Source organism: Bos taurus, chromosome 3, assembly GCF_002263795.3.
Source record: "Bos taurus isolate L1 Dominette 01449 registration number 42190680 breed Hereford chromosome 3, ARS-UCD2.0, whole genome shotgun sequence".
Lineage (NCBI taxonomy): Eukaryota > Metazoa > Chordata > Mammalia > Artiodactyla > Bovidae > Bos > Bos taurus.
In genome coordinates, this window is record NC_037330.1 from 9,576,973 (window position 1) to 9,601,699 (window position 24,727).

The 24,727-nt window shown below is 54.9% G+C and overlaps 2 protein-coding genes across 4 annotated transcripts; one reads left to right on the forward strand and one right to left on the reverse strand.

The window, feature by feature from the left end:
* Positions 1 to 518: 518 nt before the first annotated feature.
* On the forward strand, positions 519 to 7,537 carry IGSF8 (immunoglobulin superfamily member 8). The gene is given in 7 exon segments (NM_001082439.1): positions 519 to 663; positions 3,681 to 4,058; positions 4,858 to 5,319; positions 5,637 to 6,044; positions 6,262 to 6,675; positions 7,008 to 7,138; positions 7,285 to 7,537. Coding segments are annotated over 6 exon segments (1,833 nt in total). The 5' UTR covers positions 519 to 608; the 3' UTR covers positions 7,124 to 7,138; positions 7,285 to 7,537.
* Positions 7,538 to 8,154: 617 nt separating this feature from the next.
* KCNJ9 (potassium inwardly rectifying channel subfamily J member 9) lies at positions 8,155 to 18,681 on the reverse strand. 3 transcript variants are annotated; one of them, XM_005203546.5, is made up of 3 exons: positions 17,306 to 18,681; positions 14,100 to 15,007; positions 8,155 to 11,218 (listed from the first exon to the last, which is right to left on the reverse strand). In XM_005203546.5, the coding sequence occupies exons 2-3, from the start codon at positions 14,947 to 14,949 to the stop codon at positions 10,851 to 10,853; spliced, it is 1,218 nt and encodes a 405-aa protein (XP_005203603.1). In that variant the 5' UTR covers positions 14,950 to 15,007; positions 17,306 to 18,681; the 3' UTR covers positions 8,155 to 10,850. The 3 variants fall into 3 exon arrangements, with proteins under 3 accessions (XP_005203603.1, XP_024845473.1, NP_001180173.1); XM_024989705.2 differs by having other exon boundaries at positions 14,100 to 15,818; positions 16,086 to 18,681; NM_001193244.1 differs by lacking the exon at positions 17,306 to 18,681 and having other exon boundaries at positions 10,851 to 11,218; positions 14,100 to 14,949.
* Positions 18,682 to 24,727: the final 6,046 nt, after the last annotated feature.

A 24,727-nucleotide genomic window follows, 5' to 3' on the forward strand; every position in this document is an offset into this window, starting at 1 on the left:
AGGGCACCGTGCACTCTGCGGAGCTTGTGGGGACTTGGCCAAGCTCCTGTGCCTCCCGCCGGCGGACTGGGGTCGGGGCGGAGCTAGGGCTGAGGGGGGCGGGCCTGGGCCGGGGTCTGGGCGGAGCCCAGTACCCGAGCCGCTGCCGGGCTGGGCCTGGGCTGAGGTCGGGGCGGAGACTGGCGCAGGCGGAGCCGGGGCCAAGGTCCAGGACCCTGTCGGGACAAACCCGGGAACCTGAGCAGGGCCAGGGTTGGAAGGGCCTGGGGCGGAGTTGGGCATCGGGGCGGGGCCAGACTGGGGCCAGCAGCCTAGGGCCGGGGCGGGGCCTGGGCAAGGCTGGGAGGGGTCGGGGCCAGGCGGGGCGGGAACGGACTTCCTAGTAGCCTAGGCGGGAGGGAAAGCAGTAGGAGGTGGCGAGGAGGAGGGAAGAGGGAGGAGGGAAGAGGGCGGGGACTTGGCAGCTCCCGCTTAGCTCAGCTCCGCTCCGCGCACCCACGCCTCGCAGCTCCGCTTCGTGACCCCCACCCGGGCATGCGCCCCCCGAACCCCTGGTCACCCAGAGCCCGCGCCGCCCCCCAGAGCCTTCCTAGAGTCAGCTGTGCAGGATGGGCGCCCTCGGTCCCAAGTTGCCGCCGCCGCCGCTGCTGCTGTTAATGCTGGGTAAGCCCGGCCCCCCGCCCCGGTTCCCAGCCCCGCCCGGCAGGTGCCTGCTATCTGTTGTTCAGCCCTGTCGTCTCCCCAGCATTTCGGAGCTCCTGGTAGCCCCTTCTCCCTCAGCGGCGCCTCCAGCCTTCCCGGGCCTGGCGTCCAGCTGCCCTCTGTGGCCGCCGGCCTAGCCAGGCTTGGGGTTGGGATGAGGCACCCCGGTTCTAGGCCCTAGGCTGGGACACAGTGAAGACCCACCGAAGTGCGGTCCCCAGGGACCGCCAGGCCTCCGGGGGCCGGGTCCCGCTTCCCTGCTGGCACGCTCAGGTCGGGGGGCGCTGCGACTCCTGTCTGCCTCACACTCAGCTTCAGGCCCGGCCTTAGGTACTCGCCCTGCGTGGGCAGTGCCTGGCCATCTTCATAATCGCCCGAGTTGGCTGGAGGCCCAGGGGCCCGTTCTGCCCCACGATCTTTTGAAGTAAGTCTCCCCTAATTGCACCCCCCTCCCCAACTTCATTATCTGACGAGTCAGCCTCATCCTGGGCCGGGTCTCTCAGATAGCACTTATCTCTGTAGCCTCCCACCAGCTGTCACACCCCCTTAGTCCCAGCCTCCCTGCCTCAGGAGAAACCGGGCTCCCTGGAGACTGATGCTGAGGTCCCCAAGCACCCCGTGTCTCTTGTGGTGGGTGTTGACGCTGGGCTGTCTGGACCACTCCTGCATGGCTGCATGAGGGCAGTGACAGTGGAAATGTTCTGGGTGTGAACTGGAGGGCTCCCTGTGGGGCTGGCCTGGGGAGGAGGATCGGATGGTGACTGCCTACACAGACTCAGGAGACTACAACCCTTGAAATCAGAACACAGGGCTGTGAGGGGGTGGCTTTGGTGCCCGGATTCGGAGCTGTCATAGTTAAAGCAGAGGCTGACGTAGCCCCAGCAGCCTGTTTCTAGACCAGCGCTCCATCTCAGAGCCAAGCGGCCTCCCTATACTGCATAGGTCCCCGGGCCCTGTGGGATTAGAATGAGTCCTCTCCTTGGGGCCCTAGGCAGGGCCATACAGAGCAGGGAGCTGTGGGCCCTGGTTACCTAGCACTGGGCCTCTTTTCCCCAGTGGGCAGCGTGGCGCAGAGAGGAGCCCAGGGTAAGTGTGGCGCAGAAAGATTAGAGAGTCTGTGGGATCTGAGTGCCCTGGATGTGGGCACTTACTCTCACATTGAAGGTGAGGAAAATGAAATAACTTGCCCCGGAGAACACATTGAGTGAGTGTTGGGGCTTGGATTTGAACACACACCAGAGACCTGAAGCAGGTCTCTTTGCTCTCCTTTCTTTTTCTGCTAACCCAGAGAAGGGGGCCTGGCTGTGGAGAAAGCTGCCTGGCAGCTGGTTTCCCAAGGCGGTGAGGGTGACTTTCCCATGGGGATCTCCAAGCATCAGCAGTTGTGGAGCCAGGAAGATGGGAGGCGGCCCTCCTAAGCAGAGTCTGCCCTGAGGCCAGCGAAGGTGTCAGCTCCAACACGCTGATTATGAAACGCCCTGGGGCAGGGCCCTTCTGAGTCATAGGCTCTCTCCCTGTTAAAGTGGAAGAAGCTCCTAGTTCTCCTCCAGTGTAGCGTGGACGGGGCTAGTCCTCACAGTACAGCTGGGGATGGGCATGGGGCTGGAACTCGGCTTCCGGACTTCCAGCCTGTGCTCTAACCGAGTGACCACCAGGTCTCCCCATGACTCAGCCGCAGGGAGAAGACAGAGTTATGGGGAGGGCTTCCGGAGGACAGTGACCACAGACTAGGTGTTTTCCTCCCGCCCCTGCAGAAAGGTTGGGGTCTGTCCCTGGAGTGATGCTCTGCTTGGTGAGGCCATTGCCCTCAGGCCTCCCCTTGTATGTCCCCATTTACCTCCCTGCCTTTGTCCCTCTACAGGGGCATGGGGAGGCCAGCCAAGGAGAGTAGGAACTTGGCCAAGACATTCTACTTCTCGTACCTTACCTTTCTCATCTGTAAGATGGAGGTAGAGAGTTGACCCAGCCCTCCTTGTGTCCTGAGATTCTGTGATTTGGGGCTGTGGAAAGACAGAAGAAGAAGCTGAACCCTCCAAGGCCACAAGGCTACCCTTTGAGGGCAGGCTAGGGGTGAGCGTGGGGTGAAGAAGAGTTTTGGCCTCTCTGAGGAGAGAAAGATGGGAGGGGACAACCGTGAGGGCGGGTGGGGGACCGGGTGGTGGTGGTTACAGCCTCCCTACGGAAAGGGAGCAGTATGTAAATGAATGCACACTATATGCAAATTAAGGCTTTTGTTTAGGGAGTGGTGGGGTGGGGTGGGGGGAGGATTGTGTGTCAGCTGGGCCTTGGGGAAGGTTGGCAGGCACTGGTGGGGGAGGGGAGCCTCTGCCCCCAGAGCCCAGGGCAGAGGCTGGTTCTTGCCCCTTGAGCCTCAGCTGCCTCGGCAGCCCCAGGGGGCGGAGAAGCAGTGAGCTCATGACACAGCTGGAGACCGGGGAGGGATGCTGTGGTGAGAACTGACTGGGCCTGTACCCTCTCCTGCCCGGGCCAGTGGCTCCATTGTCTGGAGTCCCCTGGCCCAGGTGACACAGCTGGGCCAACCAGCCCTTCTGATCAAAGTTTTTCCAGCTCCTTTTAAACAAAGGAGGGGGACATGTGGTCTCAGAAGACTTACCTGGTCCGCAGACAGGAGAGTGGGGTAACAAGGGGAGGGTACGGCTGGAATCAAGGAATGGTTAAATCAGAAAGCAGATACACTCCTTTCTGCACTTGGCTACTCTGCTTCTGGCCTGCCAGGAACAGGGATGATTCTGGGTTCTGAGGCTAACCGGGCTCTCTCCCACCACCTCCTTGAGACCCAAAAGGATTGCCTCCCAGCATCCTTTCCTGTACATTCTGAGGTTCTTAGAATGGGCCCAAGCTGTACACCAAGTGTGCTCAGGTTTCCTTTCCTTTCACAAGCAGGCAGCAAGGATGATGCAGGTGCTGGGGGGATGCAGTGAGGACCGGGGCGTGCCTAACTCCGTCCTTCCCCGTAGGAATTGGGTGCTGTGCCCGGGAAGTGCTGGTCCCTCAGGGGCCCCTGTACCGTGTGGCTGGCACCGCCATCTCCATCTCCTGCAATGTCAGTGGCTATGAGGGCTCTGCCCAGCAGGACTTCGAGTGGTTCCTGTACAGGCCCGAGGCCCCAGAGGCCGCCCTGGGCATCGTCAGCACCAGGGACCCCCGGTTCTCCTACGCCATCTTTGGGCCCCGAGTGGCCGCCGGTGAGGTCCAGGTGCAGCGTCTGCAGGGCGATGCCGCGGTGCTCAGGATCTCCCGCCTGCAGGCCCAGGATGCTGGCATTTACGAATGCTACACACCCTCCACTGATGCCCGCTACCTGGGCAGCTACAGCGGCAAAGTGGAACTGAGAGGTACTGGGCCCTGAGAGGGGTGGGGCCACTCTCTCCCAAAAGGCAGGAAGTCAGGGCCGGCCTGAAACTCAAGAGGGACTTGAGGTCCAAGGAGGTCCCCTAATTTGACTTTGTGCAAATTAGTGACTGGTCTGGGACTCTAACCCAGAACTCTTCATTCCAGGCCACAGCTCTTATTGAGGAGAGCATGGCAACCGACTCCAGTCTTCTTGCCTGGAGAATCCTCATGGACAGAGGAGCCTGGCGGGCTACAGTCCATGGGGTCACACAGGGTCAGACACAGCTGAGTGACTAAGCACAGCACAGCTCTTACTTTACCAAGCGGCTTCCTGGGAGAAGGGGAAGTGTCCTAAAGCTTTCCATTCCCTGGAGGGTAGGGGAGCCCCATAGGGTGAACAGACTCCATTCCTGGAGATTTCAGGATCCAGATCTGGGGGAGGAGTGGGGAAAGTAGAGGCAGGGTAGGAGGAGGGAGACCACGTGACATTCTTGCTATCTTAAGTTTCTTTGTCTTCCGGGAAGGAAGACAGAGCCACTTTGCTGAGTATTTCAAACAGGGGTCACTCTCAAACATAAGGGTGAGTAGGCGATGAGCTGGTTCTATGAAACTCAGCAAGTATTTATTGAGTGCCTGCTGTGTGCCCAGCACTGTGCTTGGCACCACTTGGTTACAGAGGAATGATACAACACGAAGTCTCTGCCTCCTAGGATCTCATGGTCTATTTAGGGAAATAAGTTGTACGTGGAAAATAGCTCACACAGGTCAACAGCACCCCCTCACTCCACCTGCTCTCTCCAGTTCTTCCAGACACGCTGCAGGTGTCTGCTAGCCCCCCGGGGCCCCGAGGCCGCCAGGCCCCGACTTCACCCCCTCGCCTCACAGTGCACGAGGGGCAGGAGCTGGCACTGGGCTGCCTGGCGAGGACGAGCACGCAGAAGCACACACACCTGGCCGTGTCCTTTGGGCGAGCCGTGCCCGAGGCGCCTGTGGGGCGAGCGACTCTGCAGGAAGTGGTGGGGCTCCGGCCCGACCTGGCGGTGGACGCTGGAGCTCCCTATGCCGCTCGACTGGCAGCCGGGGAGCTTCGACTGGGCAAGGAGGGGCCCGAGCGGTACCGCATGGTGCTGGGCGGTGCCCAGGCGGATGATGCAGGCACCTACCACTGCACTGCCACCGAGTGGATTCAGGATCCTGATGGTAGCTGGGCCCAGATCGCAGAGAAGAGGGCTGTGCTGGCGCACGTGGATGTTCAGACACTGTGTGAGTGCCCGGGGTCCCCCAGTGCTAGCTGGGAGCCAGAGTATCTCAGGGACACTAGAGGACCATAATTCCAAGACCTGGGAGCCCCCGTTCCCTCAAGTGAGCAGTCTCGGTAGCATTGCTTCCCGTTAGCATCTGTACCCGTGATGGGTTTTCTCTGCTCAGAAATGGGTGTGGAGATGGGAGAGCCACGGCTGAGGGTGAGAGCCAGACCCCGGGGTGGGGGAGATGGGGGGCAGTTGCCTGTTGTCAAGGAAGGACAGGTGCTCTGTGCCCTCTCCTGGCTCCTTGACACCCCTCCCCCGCCTGTGTTTCAGCCAGCCAGCTGGCAGTGACAGTGGGGCCTGGTGAGCGTCGGGTCGGCCCAGGGGAGCCGTTGGAGCTGCTGTGCAATGTGTCAGGGGCCCTGCCCCCACCGGGCCGTCATGCCGCGTACTCCGTGGGCTGGGAGATGGCACCCGCAGGGGCACCTGGGCCCGGCCGCCTGGTGGCCCAGTTGGACACGGAGGGAGTGGGCAGCCTGGGCCCTGGCTACGAGGGCCGGCACATTGCCATGGAAAAGGTGGCCTCCCGAACCTACCGGCTACGGCTGGAGGCTGCCCGGCCTGCGGATGCGGGCACCTACCGCTGCCTAGCCAAAGCCTATGTCCGAGGGTCTGGGGCCCGGCTTCGAGAAGCCGCCAGTGCTCGCTCCCGGCCCCTCCCCGTGCACGTCCGAGAAGAAGGTGAGCGGGGCAGGCTGGACCCTGGACAGGATTCAGGGTCTGTAGAAACTTTCCCTTCCGTTTCTGAGCCTCTCTCCCTCTCTATCAGCTGCCTCCATGTCTCAGCCTCACACTCCTCTTCTAAGATTGTGGGAACACTGAATTTCTGGGGGATCGCTTGGACAGTGGTCCTAACCCCATGTGCCCTGACCTTTCACCTCTGACCTTCGTTGTGCAGGTGTGGTGCTGGAGGCCGTGGCCTGGCTAGCGGGAGGCGCAGTGTACCGCGGGGAGACTGCTTCCCTGCTCTGCAACATCTCCGTGCGGGGCGGCCCCCCTGGGCTGCGGCTGGCTGCCAGCTGGTGGGTGGAGCGGCCGGAGGAGGGGGAGCTGAGCTCTGCCCCTGCCCAACTGGTGGGCGGGGTGGGCCAGGACGGTGTGGCAGAGCTGGGGGTCCGGCCTGGAGGAGGTCCCGTCAGCGTGGAGCTGGTGGGGCCCCGAAGCCATCGGCTGAGACTGCACGGCTTGGGGCCTGAGGACGAAGGCGTGTACCACTGCGCCCCCAGCGCCTGGGTGCAGCATGCTGACTACAGCTGGTACCAGGCGGGCAGTGCCCGCTCAGGGCCTGTCACAGTCTACCCATACACGCATGGTGAGTGACGCCCGCCCTCTCCTCCTTGCTCAGGCATCCCCCCATCCCCCACTCTTGTTCTCTCCTTTGCATCTGATCCTCCCACTAGCTGTCCCTCTGGTCCCTCTTTCTCCTCCAAAAGTCCAGCTTTCGGCTGTTCACCACCCAGCTGCTCCAGCGTCCTGGTGGTGGGTACTGGCTTGAGTGCAGAAAGGGCAGGGAGCTGGCAGAAGACTGTGTGTGTGGGAGAAGGTGGTGTGGACAGCTTGACAGAAGGTGCTGGCAAACGGGTGGGACTGTGGGTGGAGAGCAGGGACACCCCAGGCTGAACAGAGCCATCCTCTCTCGCCCAGCCCTGGACACTCTGTTTGTGCCCTTGCTGGTGGGCACGGGGGTTGCTCTAGTCATCGGAGCCACCATCCTCGGCTCCATCACCTGCTGTTTCATGAAGAGGCTGCGGAAACGGTGATTCCTCGCATCCCAGGTGAGGGGTGAGAACCCCCAGCCCTGCCTTCCCCAGTCCTCCCTGGCCCTACCCAGCCGCTCTCAGCTCTGCAGGACCCTGGCAAGGGCCAGGAGGGAGTCACGCTCTCCCTAGCCCCCTCGCCGCGTGCTCTCCTGTTCTTGCAGGTGTGACTGTCTTCCAGCCCAGCCGCAAGCCTGCCTCTGGTGTCTGAATACCCTCTCCCTCTGCCTGCCCTTCCTTTAATTTATTTGACCGACCCACCCAGAGCTGGGGACGTGGCCCCCCACCCCCCACGCCTTCCTTCCCAAGCTCGTCCCTCTGGCCTTCTCTTCATGATCTCATACCCAACCCAAAGGGAGGCAGTTCCCTGTCCTAGAATTAGTTTTTCTAAAATGTGAATAAACTTGTTTTATAAAATCCGGGCTGGCTGTGTCTTCCCTGCCGTGGGGGCTGGGGCGGGTGGCAGGGAGACTGCTGGGGCCTGACAGCCTCTTCTGGACAACCCAGGCTGCTCTTCCCCCTACAAACACCATCTGGCCTCCGTGGGCCATGCCACCCACCCCAGGAGGGGACACCTGGGTCCCATCTGCTGTCCGAGCTGTCAGTGCAGAGCCGATTCCTGTTGGGATTCTTGCTTGGGGCGGGGAGGGAGGAAGGTGGGTGAGTTCCAGCTGAGCACAACCTTGCCTCAGACTTCTCCCAGGTTGCCGGGTAGGGGCTTCCAGGGCCCAGTGCCCCCCTTTCTGAGTTCCCGAGCTACTCTACAATCTCAGTCTCTTGATCAGGCTAATCTTGGACCTGACTCCTCCCCTCCAGGCCCTGGGGCCTCAGCCTTTCCCTCCTGATCTTCATTGTTTGGTCTGACAGCAGCAGAATGGAAGCCCCAGAACACAGCCGCCTGGGTGGTGGGAGGACAGCACTCAGAGGAGCCCCTACAAACCCCCTGCTCCTCCTGGCTGCCCCCCCATCCCCTCCCGCGCCCTTGGGGCTCCCAGAATTTGTCTGTGCCTAAGGATTCTCTGATCTCTTTCAACTCAGTGATTTAAACATTTATTGAGCATTACCAGTTTGCCAAGTGTTGTTTTTACAGATGGGGCAACCAAAGCCCAGAGAAGTGACGCGACTTGCCGAGAGTCATAGAACTAAGTAGTGACAGAGTCAGGACTTGAACCCCGGTCTCCAGACTCCCCGAGCCGCACACAGCAGGGCCCTGAGAGGTGGCTGAACATGAGGAGAGGGGCGGCAGGGTCTCAGGCCTCCCGTCCAGCCTCAGTTCTCTGCAGTGGGTTCATTTTTAGTGGGTGAACTCCCACGGGAGCAAGTATGGGCACCAACAGTCCCCTCCCGTCTATCCAGACTCCAGCTGTCTCAGCATATTGAACCAAAAGCACACCCCATTCCATCCCCCAACATTTGTTTTTTGTGAACAACTGATGCCAGGGTGCAGGGACCTCATCTTTGACTGATGGTGGCCCAGGTGACCCTGATCTGCGGCAAAGACGTCCTCTCTGAGCTGGCATGGCTCCTTCCTGCTTCCAGGAGGTACAGCGTCTCATAGGACCCCAGCTTCGCAGCCTGGAATGCAGCACCGTGGGGTGCTCCCCACCAAGGAGTTCAGACTTTTATTAAAAGTTCAGGAGTGGGATGTAGCCAGGGCCAAGGGCTGGAGGTCACTGCTGGGGATGGTGCACTTTACGCATGTGCACACGTCTCTCCCAGCCACAGGTCCTCCCGTCTCTGCCCCTTCTTGACTCGCTGTTGCTCTCCCTTCATCATCCTGGGATGGAGGGCCTCACTGGTGACTGAGATGAGGCCAGGAAGGGGATGCACGTGGCATGGGAATATGTCTCCAGGGGCTCCTGTCCCAGCTGGGCAAACGGCAGGCCACAGCCACACCCAGATATTTGGACTCTCGCTTCTCTCACACCTTCTCCCACGTTTAAGCCTACCTCAAGTCCCATGTGGGATTCCATCCTCTGTCACTGATGCCCTTCCTCCTCTAGCTCCCATTGCCTCCCCAGGACACCCCCTGAAGCCCTCCCAGCTGCTTTGCTTTATCTATTATGCCTACTCATCTTCACCAAACCCCATCTCTAGCTTGTCGCTGCCCTATTTTCACTGACGGGTGAGTCCCTGGGTCCAGAGTTAAACTATTCAGCCTGGGTTTCCGGGTCCCCTTTCCCTCCACCACAATTCTCCACCCGTTATATTTCAGTCTCCTTCCCAAGGATCCTCAGCGACTCCTCAGCTTGATGCCCACTTCCTGACAGAACCCCCAGTCTGCTTAGGGGAGGGCTTCTCAAAGCGTGGTCCCTGTTCTGGCATCAGGACCTGACGTGTTAGAAATGCAGTTTTAGTCTCTGCCCCAGCCCTACTGTGTCCGAAACTATGGGAGTGAGGTTCAACCATCTGTGTCCCCGAGCCCTCCAGGTTGACCCTGATGCCCACCCCAGTTCACAACTGCTGGCTAAAGTCACTCTCTAGGTCTGACTCAGTCCTCGGCTTTCTGATCATCGAGCCCTCCCACCCGTACTCAGAGAGATTGCCCAGGTTCTTGGTTTGAAACAGTTGCCAAAGGCATATGTCCCTGTCTTTCCCACGTGCATGCGCTGTATTTCCGGAATAGGAATCGGATCTCTGGCCATCCTCCCCACACATGCCTGGGTCAGTGCTCCGGACCCAGCTGGCACCCAGTAAGCCACGTGAATGACTCCCTCTCACAGTACCCCAAGACTGAGTCTTGTTTCCTGAGGGCCCCGTGTCCCAGCTCTAGTGAATTCACGAGCTCCATGTCTCCCCTCGTTCTTCTCTTCACAACTCTGCTCTCCCCTCCCGCCTCTGCAGTGGCACTTCTGAGGTCTCCCTCTGCTGTTAGAAGATGGTCGTCCCTGGCTTGCCTTGCCCAGGCCCAGCCCCAGGGCCCTAAGGCCCCAGCTCTGGCATCTCCCCTACAGTTGGCTTCCCTGCATCGTGGACGAGGGGATCCCAGCCCCAGCCTTACCTCTCCTGTGTCATTCCACAATCCTAGTCCTAAAACTCTTCCCTGTAGCCCTCCTTCACACCCTACTGAGCTGCCCTCGCAATCTCTCAGCCTGCCCTCAGCCTGTCACGGTGGTGAGGGTGGAGGCAGGAGGACAGCCTCTCCCTCTCTGCCTGCCCCCTTCCAGCTTTCTCTGCCCTGGGCTAGCTCGGGCTGCTGCGTCCAGTGAGACAGAAGCGCCAGACTCAGGGAGGCTGGCTGAGGAGAAGAGTGGGGACTAAAATGCAGCCCACATCTGCTCCCCAAGCTGTGCACCCTGGTTTAGGGTGGTGTAAGTCTAGAGGAAAAGGGTGCCTTTTTAGAATTTGCACAAAGATGCTCTGTGAGTTAGCGGCAGCCCTGAGCGCTCCACCAGCCTGTCAGCCCATTTATCTATCTACTGGCTGTCTCTCTCTGCTTCCATCTTCTCATCTGGCTCACACAGGCCCATCCTTCTGTCCACGCATCCACCCATGAACAGACAGGAAGGTCAAACACAGACAGGCTGGGTAAGTTCACCCATCCCCACCCTCCATTCTCCTGAAATCAGGATCTCTCCCGTCCAAGTTGGATCCCAGACCTGAGATTCTGAGGGGGCTCTCCAGCTTTGGTGCATTCATAGGGACCTTGCCGGACTCCTTCTCCACCTACGATATTCAGCTCCCCAGGTACCTGTGTCTGCTCCTGCCACAGGGGTCTGAAGGAATCTGGTCATACCTTGGATTCACTCTCTGGGGGTGGCAGGCAGCCATTCTGCTCTTTGTCAACCCCAGCCCCTTCGCCCGCCCCCTCTCCCGCCTCCTCTTCCGCCTCCTCTCCAGGCCCCTCTCCAGCCCCCTCCTCCTCCACCTTCTCGTCCAGCCGGCTGGGGATGGACCAGTAGAGATGGGCATCCAGTCGGGCCGCGGCCTCGGCCAGCTCCCGGGCGCTGCATGAAGGTGTGGGCACCTCAAAGGTCTCGTGGAAGCTGGCGTAGTCTACTTCGTAGAAGCCATCCTCCAGGGTCAGCACTGAGGTGAAGCGGTGGCCCCATAGCACCTCATCCACCAGGTAGGAGCTCCGAGCTTGGCATGTCATTCCTGGGGGGAGGGGCATAGGTCAAGGGGATCCCAGCCCCAGCCTTACCTCTCCTGTGTCATTTCACAATCCTATTCCTAAAACTCTTCCCTGTAGCCCTCTTCAAGGGCCCCCAACCCCCTTTGGTCCAGTCTACTTTCTCTTCCGTCCCAATTCTTGTACCCCTCCTCCCCTCCGTTTACCCCAACTCTTCATCTCTGGCCCACATTCTCCCTTCCCCTCCATTGGAGATGCCAATCAGAGAAGCTTAACTTTGAGAATGACCTTGAAGATCATCTAGTCTAACTTGCCTCTCTATACAGGGTACCCCACTGGAGCATTCCCAATAATGTGCATTTAGCTTGCACTTGATTACCTCCTAGGATTAAGACCTCACCACCTCACAAGGAATCCCTTCTTTTGCGTGATAGCTCTAACATTTGAGTTGTTCTTTATACAGAGCCCAAATCTGCTTCCCTTAGTCTCATTCCTTTGCTTTATGACACCCCTTCAAGTAACTGGAAGCAGGAGTCTCAAGTTTCATCATGTCTTCTCTCTTTCAGACTGAATATCTGTCTCCCTTCACCATTCCTGTGACCTGGCTTCCAAAAATTTTACTTTCTTGACTGCAAACCAGAACGGCCAAGGAGGATGCTTTAAGCACTTTGAATGTGATAAATACTCCAACCATGGCCTGATGCACGCATAAGAGAGGGCTCACTGCCTCTCCTTCTGCCCATGAATCTTTAGCTAATAGGGCCCAAGATTACATTATATAAACATTTTGGGAAGCTGCATCACATTGCCTGTGGCCAACTAAAACCCCCAGTTCTTTTTTCACCAGAGCTCTTCCATGCTGTGCTTACATAAGTGATTTTTTTTTAAGCCTAAATCTAGAACTTTATATTTATTCCTTTTAAATGTCATCTTGTTGGGTTTTTGGCTCATTATACTTGCTTTTCAGAAGCATTTTGGATACTGACTCTCTCACCCAAAATATTACCATCCTTTCCAACTTTGTCTCTCTAGAAAAATCCGATAAGCTCCCCTCCCTCTCTCCTTCACCTCACCCTCCCCCGTACTCCTTGCCATGGCCATGTGTCCTGTTTTCCCTGTGGGGTGGCCACAGCCACTGCGGCAAACGCTTCTCTTCTACTTGGGGTCTCTCACATCCCCCTCAGCTCATATCTACCTTTGAACAAAGGAGAACGGAAGAGTGAACACTAGCTGACCAGAGACTGGCTCTTAACACTGAAAGCCCCACCTTGAGCCAGTGTGGGGACATTGGTATTCTCTGTTCCTTTGGCTGGCATAGGAAATGTCCAGGAGAGGAGGGGAAGAGGAAACAAAAGTGACCCTGGAGAGAGGGGGTTCGAGGAAGAGGGTGAGGGGCTGGTGGTACCTGAGAAGAGGGTTGGGCAGGGATCTCCCAGGTACCAGCAAGAGTGCCAGCTGGTGAGATGAGAGGAAAGGAAACTGGGTGAGTGGGGAAGCGAAAGGAACGGGGTGTGGTGTGGGGGAAGGAGTGAGGAAGACTGGGGCAGACAGTGGTACAGGCTCGGAGTGGAGCGTGCTTGCTGGCCCCAACTTCGGATAAGCCAGCAGGGGACACAGGCAGCAGCCACAGGGCCACCTGGTGGGCCTTGGGTTATCCACTTGCAAGCTTCTCCCATTTCTATCCCCATTAAAAAAACATGTTTTGGGCCCCACCAAAGCATACAGGATCTTAGTCCCCAGACCAGGGATCCACCCCAACCTCCTGCACTGGCAGCTCAGAGTCTCAACTGCTGGACTGCCAGGGAAATACCCTCTCCCTTTTAGATCTCAAGTATCAAAGGACTCATTTGCTGGTCCTGCTACACTGGTCTTGTCCTACCTGCTCCCAAACCTTTCACTGTGGAGGCCTGAGTTGGAAATTCTGACATTACAGGTACATTGCCAATTCCTTCTGGAAAGGGGCTCGAAATGTTCAGGTCATCTGTTTCCTTTGTTGGTGAAGACTGAGCCTTTTGATGGACTGGGAAACCCAGGTAGAGCTGCGAGCAGCTGTCAACCTCTCCTTAAGGTCCAGGCTAGGAATAAGAGGTCATAGAAAACCTTAACCATCAAATTCCAGAAGCCTGGACCCCTTAGTATTGAAAAAGATTGCAAACCTTAACCTTCCCTCCTACTCTGCACCCTAAACACTGAAGCCAGACTGCCTGTGTCCACTGCTTATTTAGCCTATGACTGTGGACAACTTAACTTCTCACTGGGGCATTCTGCTCCCTGAAAAATGAGCACAAAAATGAGAAATAACCTCAGCAGGGTCCTTCATGGGGCTTGGATTAAATGAGCTCAGAGTGGTAAAGTGCTTTGGAAACGTGGAGGGCAGGGAGTAAGCACTGGGTTGGCTACTGTCATTGCTGCTGCTAAGTCACTTCAGTCGTGTCCGACTCTCTGCGACCCCATAGACGGCAGCCCACCAGGCTTCCCCGTCCCTGGGATTCTCCAGGCAAGAACACTGGAGTGGGTTGCCATTTCCTTCTCCAATGCATGAAAGTGAAAAGTGAAAGTGAAGTCGCTCAGTCGTGTCCGACTCTTAGCGACCCCATGGACTGCAGCGCACCAGGCTTCTCCGTCCCCTGTTTGCACTTCTCAGCCAGGGCCCTGGCCAGGGCTACTTCAAGAGGATTCCTGCCTTTTCTCGGCTCTCTGGGGGATCACTCTGTTCACACACTTCTCCCAACCCAGGTCCCGAATCTCACCTCAGCCTCTCTCATCCTCTACCAGCCTCTCCATCCATTCTCTACCAGTCCCCCCATCCCTCTTCGCCCCCTGCTTCGTCCACCCTGGCTCCTCTAGGTCCAGTTCCCCGCCCACCCGCTCCCCTCCCCTGCTCCTCCTCCTCAGGGCCGCGCGCACCCGTGGCTTCCACCATGCCCTCGAGGATGACCACGATCTCGAAGTCGTCCCTCTCGAGGGCGCGGCGCGACGCCTCCCAGAAGGGACTGGCGGCGTCGATCTCGTGGCTGATGACGAGAGGCGAGACGAGGAAGAGGCGGTCGTCGCCCGTGTCGAAGCCCACGCTGAGGTCGGTCTGGTGCAGCGGGATGAACTCGCCCTCCAGCGTCTGGCGCGAGCGGATGAGCTTGGCGCGGATGGAGGCCTCGACGATGTGCGAAGATCGCAGGTCGCCCACCCGGAACATGAGGCAGAGGCGACCGTCGCGCAGCGACACCACGGCGTGCGAGGAGAAGACGAGCGTGGCGGCGCGCTTGTTGGGCTGCGAGATCTTGACGAACATGCAGCCCACCATAAAGGCGTTCACCATGGAGCCCAGGATGGCCTGCAGCAGCAGCAGCACGATGCCCTCGGGGCACTGGTCGGTGATGACGCGGTGCCCGTAACCGATGGTGGTCTCCGTCTCGATGGAGAAGAGGAAAGCGGCCACGAAGCCGTTGAGGTTGTTGACGCACGGGGTCCACGCCGTGTCCTCCAGGTGCTCCAGGTCGCCGCGGCCGTAGGCTATCAGCCACCAGATGGCGCCGAAGAAGAGCCAGGTGAGCGCGTAGGCCAGCACGAAGAAGAGTAAGCTCAGGCGCCACTGCAGGTCCACGAGCGTGGTGAACAGGTCGGTCAGGTAGCGGTACGTCTCGCGCACGTTGCCCTGCTGCACGTTGCAGCGCCCGTCCTTTTCCACGTAGCGCTGGCGGCCGCGGCGCCGCGGCGGCTCCTCAGTGCCCGGCGAGAAGGCTGCGTTCTCCTGAGCCATGGCCGTGCCCGCGGGCGGCGAGGTCACGGCCCGGGCGGCGGCGCGGGGCCTGGAGGGGCTGAGAGGTGGGCCGTGTTAGCCGACCCGCCAGAGAGGCCGAGACTTCCGGGCCTGCGCGCAGGGGCCGGGTGGCCCTGTGCGAGTCCCTTGCTGCCTCTCGGCCTCGGCTTGCCGCATCGGTAGAATGGGAACGATACACACAGCCCTAGCTGGCCCCACCCGCAGCTCACAAAATCGTGAGGATCCAGTGGGATAGGGTGTATGAACTGGATCGCACTCTGCATGACTGATTATTTTAGAAGGAAAGGGCAGGGCGTGGTAACAGAGATCTTGGTCCCACTGCCTCTAATGGGGCTGTACAGCACCTCATGGCCACCCTCAGGCAAAAGGCCCTGGGCAAGAAGGGAGTTTCCTGAGATCTGTACGCTGTGAGCTTCTTGAAAGCTGGTGGTTCATCTTCCTCTCCAGGGCAGAGCCCTCCCTGCCCAAAGGCCTCCCACTTCCACACCACCCAGGCTAAAGTCAGGCAGTCTCCTTATTCCTGATCTCCGCCTTCAGCCTGCCGGCTAACCAGGCTCTTTTACCATTCACCAGGAAACTGACGCAGAAAGTCTTTCCCATTTCTCCCTCTTTGGACCTTGCTTACTCTACTCCCAACCCCCCTCCCCACACATCTTCTTCCTCTCAAGAAGCTTACAAAGGAGAAATGAAAGTGGTGGAAAGCGAGTGAAAAATCTCCAGTGGGCAAAGGTTGAACATTCCCACCTTAGGAAATTCCCACTGAGAATTCTCCCTGAGGACTGACGCTGGTCATTGCAGCTGTAGCGTTAGCCCCATTTCCCCTGGGTTATTTCCACAGTGGAGACAGCCTGCAAATGGGCAGGAGGGTCGGAGGATGTGAGATCAACACGGACAGCCAGGGTAAAAGAAGCACAAAGTTCATCAAGATTAGGCTTGTAACCCTCTAGCAACCTACTCCTGATGAGCCTTTAACTCAGATAAGTGATTGAAGCACCCACATTTACCTCTCTCCTCCCTTCAGTTCTCTCCCCACCCCAGCCTCCCACCTCCCTTGACTATCCTCACAACAGCCCCCCTCCATATGTCCCAGATCTCACATTCCAAGAGAAGCCTACCTGATTTTGCTTTAAATTCTTCCCTGTGAGCAGCTCTCTGGACTGCAATCTGCCCTGAGAGAGAGAGACCCAGAGCCCTTCCATAGGCATCTAGGGACCCCTAGGAGGTATGGCCCATACAAGGAAAGGTAAAGAATAAAGATTCAAGGTTTTTCAACCTTCCCTTCTTCCTGGGAATCATCCTCTTCTCCCATTCCAAGGAATCCTGGACTGGTTGTAGTAGAGTGGTGGACGGAAAGATGTGACATAAGGATCACAGATGGTCTGGACATTTGACCAGGTCCTGGGGAGAAACTGCCTGGATATGTAACTCCAAACCCAGCACTCTTGAATTTAAGTTCTGGAGTGAGGTGTTCTGTAGATCTTTGGAGGCTGTGTGGGTGTGGGTGTGGGTGTATGTGTGGTGTGTGTGTGTTGCTGGGGTAGAGGGCAGGAGAAAAAACCAAAACAAGATGGCTTGGAGCTTGGGGGCATCCCCTATACTTATTTTTCAGGAGGAATCAGGGACACATCCACGAGTCCCAGTGCAATGGCAGGTTAGGGTCTTCCCCTCCCCCAGTGGTGAGTGTCCTTTTCTCTCCCCGCAGCTCAGGATATCCTTGAGAAGTGATCTCCAAGCACTGACTGGCTTAGAGATCACAGGTCCTGCAGAAAAGTACCTGAGCCCACTTATTCCAGCTTCCATCCAGGTGGGCTTTCAGATGTTCTCTCAAGGTCTTAGGTCATCTGACCCCCAATCTGCCTGCTTAGGCAGATTTCTCTGCCATGTGTGGGGAAGAAACCCCAGAGTCTGAGAGTCCCCAGAACTCTCTCATCCTCCATTGCCCTAGGGATCTAGGTGAGCCTCACTTTGATTGTGTTCTGTCTCCTATCTTCCTTAAGTGGGGGCTGCATTTTTCTCAATGGGGCAGCAAAGGTGTGAAATGGTTGCCTCCATCCCGGGAGCAAAGACTCAGTTTCTGCAGCTTCCCTCTGGAGAGTCCTGTTCCTCCAGCCTGTTCCTCCTTACTTCACGTGCATGCTGTGTCCCATTTTCAGAAGACCCCACTGCTGCATTCTGCTGAATCTCCCTTTCTCCCACTTGAGAGTGCTGGCCTGCAAGGGGGCTTATTTTTTGGAAGGGGATCTGATGAAAACTCCCTCAGTAACCAGCTCTTCCCAAATCCCCACTTGCCTTGGAAATAGGGGCCCAAACCCAAGTCCCCCGCAACTCAACTCACAGTGTGTGGAGAGGAGAGTAGCCGGCAGCAGAGACCCCTGGGGGGTAGCGTCCATGCCCCTGACACCGCCTCCCCCTCACCCCAAGCACCCCTGGAGGGTGGGAGCCGCAAGCACTGCTGTTTCTCCTAAATGTAGCGGCAGCTCTGACTAGGACTTGCTATCTGTGTCATCCCCACTTCCCAGGCTCCCCTGCTCCTCTCCTGTTTCCACAGCAACCAGTCTGGCGACAGCTCTAGAGCATCCCCCTCCCCTCCCCAGTCCTGGGTACCACTAGAGGCTGATCCACACGCCATAGCTATTTTTAGCCAAAGTCCCTCCTCCTGGACAACTCAATGCTCACCTCCTCACCCCCTCAGAAAAAAAAAAAAAAAGAAGAAGAAGAAAAGCTGGCATGCTGGCTCTTTCCTAAGAAGCTCCTTGCTCTGAGAAAATACAAGCCCTGATGTGTTTGGGAATTAGGCATTTGGTTTCCCAGGGATTCACCTCCAGTCGGGCTTCTGGGTGCTGGAAGGTTTGAAGTTCCTGGAATGGCCTGGCAAGATGGAAAAGGCAGTGCTGAGTAATACTATCTCATGAGGCAGTTTTCTGGGTTCAAGTCAGGCTCTTGGTCAGGCCCGCCATCACAGTCTTCATTTTTAGAGAGGCCACCCTGATCCAGAAGAAAGTAGTCAGAGAGAAAAGAGATCCACCCAAGGAAGGGAGGTAGGGTCAGGGGTTCTGACCTTTGTCACTGATTTTCGAGGTGACCCATTTCAGTCAGCCACAGTTGCTCCATCTTTTCCAGGACATGGATATGTGCAAATAGCCTCTTTCCGCCTACTTCACAGGGTGTGCAGATTGAATGAGGCAATGTAAATAGAAGGGCTTTGGAGTATAATTTGTTAACAGTGAAAGGTCTAGAAAGAGCCCAAATGTCCAACAAAAAAGTCTAGGTTAGGGCTTACTAACTCTTCATTCAACAAACTCTTATGGAGCCCAAGTGCCAGGTAATGTGCTGGGTGGGAGCAGTTACAGAAATAAGTCCCTGCCCACCAGAAGCACGTGGTTGCTCGGGAGAAAGACACATAAGCACAGAATACTGACACTGCTGCTGCTAAGTCGCTTCAGTCGTGTCCGACTCTGTGCGACCCCATAGACGGCAGCCCACCAGGCTCCCCGGTCCCTGGGATTCTCCAGGCAAGAACACTGGAGTGGGCTGCCATTTCCTTCTCCAGTGCATGAAAGTGAAAAGTGAAAGTGAAGTCGCTCAGTCGTGTCCGACTCTTAGCGACCCCATGGACTGCAGCCCACCAGGCTCCTCTGTCCATGGGATTTTCCAGGCAAGAGTACTGGAGTGGGGTGCCATTGCCTTCTCTGAATACTGACACTACTATTAAGGATTCTTTGAGTATCAGCTCTGAGCTAGACACACCTCATTTAAAAACCCTGGGTGATACCCTATGAGATAAGTACTATTTTCTCTATTTATGGATGAGAAAACTAAAAGTGAGAAAGGTTAAATGGTTTCCTGAATGTCACAGAGTTGGATATTGGCAGAGAAGTGGTCACACTCACACATCTTGTCACTCCCTTGGTAATGCAACATCTATGGCAAAGCAATATAAGCAGTTACTATGTTCATACATGTAAACATGCATGTAGGCACACTGTTACATAAAAACCAGAACGTGAAAGTATTCTCTTTTTTTTTGGCCACCAACTCAGCTTGTGGGATCGTAGTCCCCTGTGCTGTGCTTAGTCGCTCAGTCATGTCCGACTCTTTGCGACCCCATGGACTGTAGCCCACCAGGCTTCTTGGTTCATGGGGATTCTCCAGGCAAGAATACTGGAGTTGGTTGCCATGCCCTCCTCCAGGGGATCTTCCTGACCCAGGGAAAAACCTGCGTTCTTTAGTCTCCTGCATTGGCAGGCGGGTTCTTTACCACTGGCGCCACCTGGAAGATGCTAGCTATGGTCTTCCTTCTCATTATCCTCCACCCAGGCGGCTCCTGAAATCCCCGCCCACCCAGCGCCACCTTCGCCTGATCTAGTGCCACCTAGTGAGACCTGCAGGGGGCACTCCTGGTACACTGCCCTCCTCTTCTAGCCTTCTCCCCTGTGTTTCTTGTTCTAAGTGGAAATATCGAGTTTTCAGCCTGAGATTGGCATCAGGAGGGCAGCTAGAGCCCCGTCAGCATCCCTGTCTCCTGGGCCTAGCCCTGTCACCTGAGCCTCGGGACTGCTAGCCCGCCCTTCTCTGTCCTGCCAAACAGCCACTCACGTTGGTGCCACTGTGCCAGGAGCCCAGGGAGAAAAAACGAAACTCCTGGGCAAGAACGTATTTGCATAGGACTGGCCCCATTTCCTGGAGAGGGAGATGGCAGAGCTGACAGGGCCCCCCAGAAGCTGTATCAGCCAGCCCCCTGCCTCAGTCTAGGCTGCCTTGAGCATAGCCTTGCTGACAAAGAAGAAGCCCACAACCCCCTGCCCTGCTTTGCCGATCCTTCTGGTCCTGGATTTTACTTGGTATCTAACCTCAACTCTTTGTTTATCATTGAACTTGAACAGAGTGAGGGAAAAAACATTTTCTTAGGTGCCAGGAGACAGAAACATAGGCAAGATCCCAGCTGTCAGTATTATGGGATAAAGCAAGCAACTTTACAAGGAACCAATTAAATATGTCAGTATAGTGTGATGATGGGAGATTGGGTTTGGAACTGGAAAATATTGAGGGCAGGAGGGTCACAGCTGGGGCCACATTGCTGGTCTATAAAGAAACTTAGTACAAAATAGCAAAAAGGAACCCTCTCTGGGCAGATGTACTCCTTATGGCATGTAGCAAGTGGTACTTTGGGGTTAAAAAAGTGAAAACGGGAGTCCCTCCAGTAAACACTGCTCTGAGCCATGATGCAACAAAAGGCAAACTGAATGCTGGTCCTTAGTTTGCCCCCTCAGCAGGTGCCTTTGTGCAGTCCACAAACTGTGCAACTGTATGTGGCAGCCTTGGGATCAACCAATCTGGGAAGGTTTCCTTGAGCAATATCATGAAACTTCTTGGGTAAAAGGCTGGAAGTGGGAGAAGAAGCATGATGGAGTCAGGAGATGGTTGAGGATATCAGCTTAATGGAGCAAGGAGGCCAATCAGATAGATTATAACAATTTCTATAGATTCAAGGGAGATGAGGCCCTAGAAAGTTCAGAGGAGAGGGAGCATATGTTTGCCGGAGTGCATGTGGCTGGAGATTAGGATGGAGTGGGGAGAAGTGGAGCACAGATCCAGGCACACCGAGCCCCAGTGGGCTTCTGAAGCTGAAGGCTTTGCTGTCTTCTGGCTGAGTTCAGAGGAGCAAGAGGATCAGAGCCTTCTCATACACAGGTCTATCTTGCTTTATAGGACTGGCTGGAAGTAGACCAGGATTTAAAAGTCAAGGCCTTTAGAGGTAGTCCAGAATTAGTCCTCACTTTACAGGTAAGAGACGGGTCCCAAGAGAATACACAGGACTGAGATCCGGGCTGCCTGGCTCCTGGTCCCTGGTTGTTCGTGTATTCCCTGTTACCTCCCTCCTATTGCAGTACATTGGGTGTTAATAGAATTTCTGTCCATTGGACCAATTATAAAGGTCTTAATTTAAAAAAAAAAGGAAAGTACTGGTGACAGATTTTATTTTCTTGGGCTCCAAAATCACTGAGGATGGTGATTGTTGTCATTCAATTGCTCAGTCGTGTCCAACTCTTTGTGACCCCCTGAACTGCAGCACGCCAGGCTTCCCTGTCCTTCACCATCTCCCAGAGCTGGCTCAAACTCATGTCCATCGAGTTAGTGATGCCATCCAACCATCTCATCCTCTGTCGTCCCCTTCTCCTACTGCCTTCAATCTTTCCCAGCATCAGGGTCTTTTCCAATGAGTCGGCTGTTTGCATCAGGTGGCCAAAGTATTGGAGCTTCAGTTTCAGCATCAGTCCTTCTAATGAATATTCAGGATTAATTTCTTTTAGGATTGACTGGTTTGATCTCCTTGCAGTCCAAGGGACTCTCAAGAGTCTTCTCCAACACTGCAGTTCAAAAGCATCAATTCTTCAGCACTCAGCCTTCTTTATGGTCCAACTCTCACTTCCATGCATGACTACTGGAAGAATCTTAGCTTTGATTAGATGGACCTTTGTCGGCAAAGTAATGTCTCTGCTTTTTAATATGCTCTCTAGGTTGGTCATAGCTTTTCTTCCAAGGAGCAAGCGTCTTTTACTTTCATGGCTGCAGTCACCATCTGCAGTGATTTTGGAGCCCAAGAAAATAAAGTCTTCCACTGTTTCCATTGTGAATGGTGATTGCATCCATGAAATTAAAAGACTCTCGCTCCTTAGTAGGAAAGCTACGACAAACCTAGACAGTGTATTAAAAAGTAGAGACATCACTTTGCCAACAAAAGTCTGTATAGTCAAAGCTATGGTTTTTCCAGTAGTCATGTATGGATGTGAGTTGGAGCATAAAGAAGGCTGAATGTTGAAGACTTCATGCTTTCAAACTGTGGTGCTGTAGAGGACTCTCGAGAGTCACTTGGACAGCAAGGAGATCAAACCAGTCATTCCTAAAGGAAATCAATCCTGAATATTCACTGGAAGGACTGATGCTGAAGTCAAAGCTCCAATACTTCGGCCACCTGATGTGAAGATCCAACTTGTTGGAAAAGACCCTAATGTTAGGAAAGATTGAAGGCAAAGGGAGAGGGGGGCTGCAGAGGATGATGGCTAGATAGCATCACTGACTCAATGGACATGAGTTTGAGTACATCCAGGAGACAGTGGAGGACAGAGCAGCCTGGAGTGCTGCAGTCCACGGTGCCGCAGAGTCAAGACACAACTCAGCGACTGAACAACACAACAAGCGAACCACCTAGTTACAGAAATTCTGGGAAGAACACTTTGGTCATGTGATTAAGCATCCCGTAACTTATGTCTTATAAATGTTTGTGTATATCTCATTTACTGAAAGGAAGTGGTATATCTAAATAATGAATCCATTTGTGGCTGGCAGGGGGAAGGCTCAGTCCCTCTCTTGGCTTTCTCCTCCGTGGTCTGAATTATCCAGCTAGTAGGCGCCCTACTACTAATGGAAATTGTTTAGCCTTATGGGGCCTGAACACTAAAATGCCCCTTGGCATCCTCTCCTTGTCAACATCTGCTGTTTCTAGGTGGCACCCCTGACTGTGAAGTGTTGTCTACTCTGAGCCTCCTCATGCCTCCTGACCCAAAGGTTCCCTGTCCTCTGTCCACTGGCCTTTCCCACCAGGAGCCCCTCATACAGCTGCCCGCTTGTGGACTCTCCTCCCCAAACGGGTGTCTCATCTCTGCGGCCCTCTGTGCTCTGAGGAAGCCCCTGCCCTATTACGGATGAGATAAAGGAAGAGATGAGGCCAAAGTTGGAAGGAGTGAATCGGAAAGGAATCATTGAAAATAAGAAAGATAGAACTTGCTAAAGTGAGGAATGGGGTGGCGGGGGAGGTCCTCAAAGGACACCGGTACCCCAAATTGGGAAACACTGGACACTGCAACCCTGGCAAATTTTTCATACAAACGTGTGCTCATAATGCCGAGTTTTTGTTTCAACCATGCAAATTCACTCTAGTATTACCTTGAGACAAACTTTGGAGTCCAACATACGTGGATTCAAATTCCAAATCTAACACTTTCTGCTCTGTTACCATAGATGAGCTGCCGAACCTCGCCGTTTTCCCATCTCAAGTAATACGTGTATCTTGCATAGTGAATGCTCACACATATGAATTTCCTATGTCTGTACTATTGACTCCATATTGGTCTCCTAGTGACTGTTTTGAGACTTCTCTTTTGTAACAAGACAAAAATTAAAAACTGACTATGCAAAAAGCAATATACACAATAGATATCTCTATAATTGTATAAAACATAAAAAGAAAAAAACTTTTATTTAAATCACTATTTTAAAATGGAAAACTCAACAATGCCATTCAAGTTATCTGTACACTTTCTACAGTCTCCACACACCTGCTATTCTAGAACGTCTAAGTGCTTTCTAACTGTCCAGTCCTGCCACACCTTGAGTTTCAGTGAATGACTTTTCTGAGCTACACAGAAGTGAAGACCTTTTGTAAGGAACTTCTCCAGAGACTTCTTCACCACTAGGTATCTCTTTCTGCTTCTGCCCCTTGATTCTTCCTCCCCTCCAACTCCTCAGAGGAGTACTCTAAGCGTCAAGCTAGCGAGTTTGGGCTGTGACCTGTTAGCAAGGGCCACCAGTCTGAGGTTTTGATCCAAGGACACAAGGAGTGGCATGGTGAATACAGGCTGCCTCTTCCTTTGAGACTGGAGGGAAAGGTGAAGGGCGGGTCAAGGTCCTGGGCTGCTAGGGATCTTCCTGACCCTAAAAGTGGCCATGAAATGAAAAAGAATATCCTAGAGAAATAGGCCAAAGGGAGACATGACAGGATTTAGTTGACGTCCCGATGGATGGAGCACAGTTGGTAAGGGTGAGAATGAAGATGACTTCTAACTTTTTAATCTGATTGACCGGGAGAAACACAGAGTAAGTCATGAGAAGTCACAGAAGCCATGAGAAGTGTCACACTGGGGGTGGAAGATGATGAGTTCAATTTGGTGCCTGTCCAGTTGAGAGTGGAAATCCCCAGCAAGGAACTGGAATTGTGGAGGTAACCCTCTAAAGACAGCCTAAGACTGAAGACAGAGATCTGGGTATAACTCAGGAAACATAGTTGGAGCCGTGTAAACCATGAAGGCTCCAGGGGCAGGACAGGGAAAGAGAACATAAGGCTCAACCTTGAGTATTGGAGGAGGAACCTGTAGGTTGGGATGTAGGGGCAGTGGAAGAAGAACAGACTGGAGTGGTCCAGGCCATAAGAGGCCTTCTGTTCCATGGTTAAGAATTTGGACTTGATTTATAGACAATGGGCAGTCATTGAAAGCTTAAATTGGGAAGTGAAACAGTCAGATTTGTGTTTCAGAGGCACTGGTGTTTCTTTTTAAAAGAAGGATTTCATGATTCAAAGGATTGTTAGAGTGGAGAATGACTAAAGGCAGGTGTTGGAAGGCTGCTGCAGTAATCCTGGTGAGAGGTGATGGGGTCCTGGACCACTAGATGATGAGCTAGGGAGGAAGGGAGCGGGATTTAGGGGATTTAGAAAAGGAGATGCAATGCTTAGATAAGGGAGGTAAAGAAAGAGTCTAGGATTGCTGCCAGGTTTCATATTGAGTCACCTTTTTGTTCAGGAAAAGCCTGGAATTGTTGCCAGGTTCCCTCCTGACCCACCTTTTTGCTCAGGAAGAGTCTAGGATTGCTGCCAGATTCCCTCCTGAGTCACCATTCTGCTCACGTCCAGATTAACCTCCCTAAAATTCTGCTATAGCTTTGTCTCCCCCCTGCTCAGTACACCTTCATTGCTCTCAATCGC

Excerpts from the sequence above, each read along its gene's own strand:
- KCNJ9 (XM_005203546.5), bottom strand. The coding sequence starts at position 14,949 with ATGGCTCAGGAGAACGCAGCCTTCTCGCCGGGCACTGAGGAGCCGCCG. Across the intron at positions 11,219-14,099 it reads GGGCATGGTGGAAGCCACGG|GAATGACATGCCAAGCTCGG; the intron begins GTGCGCGCGGCC and ends CCCTCCCCCCAG.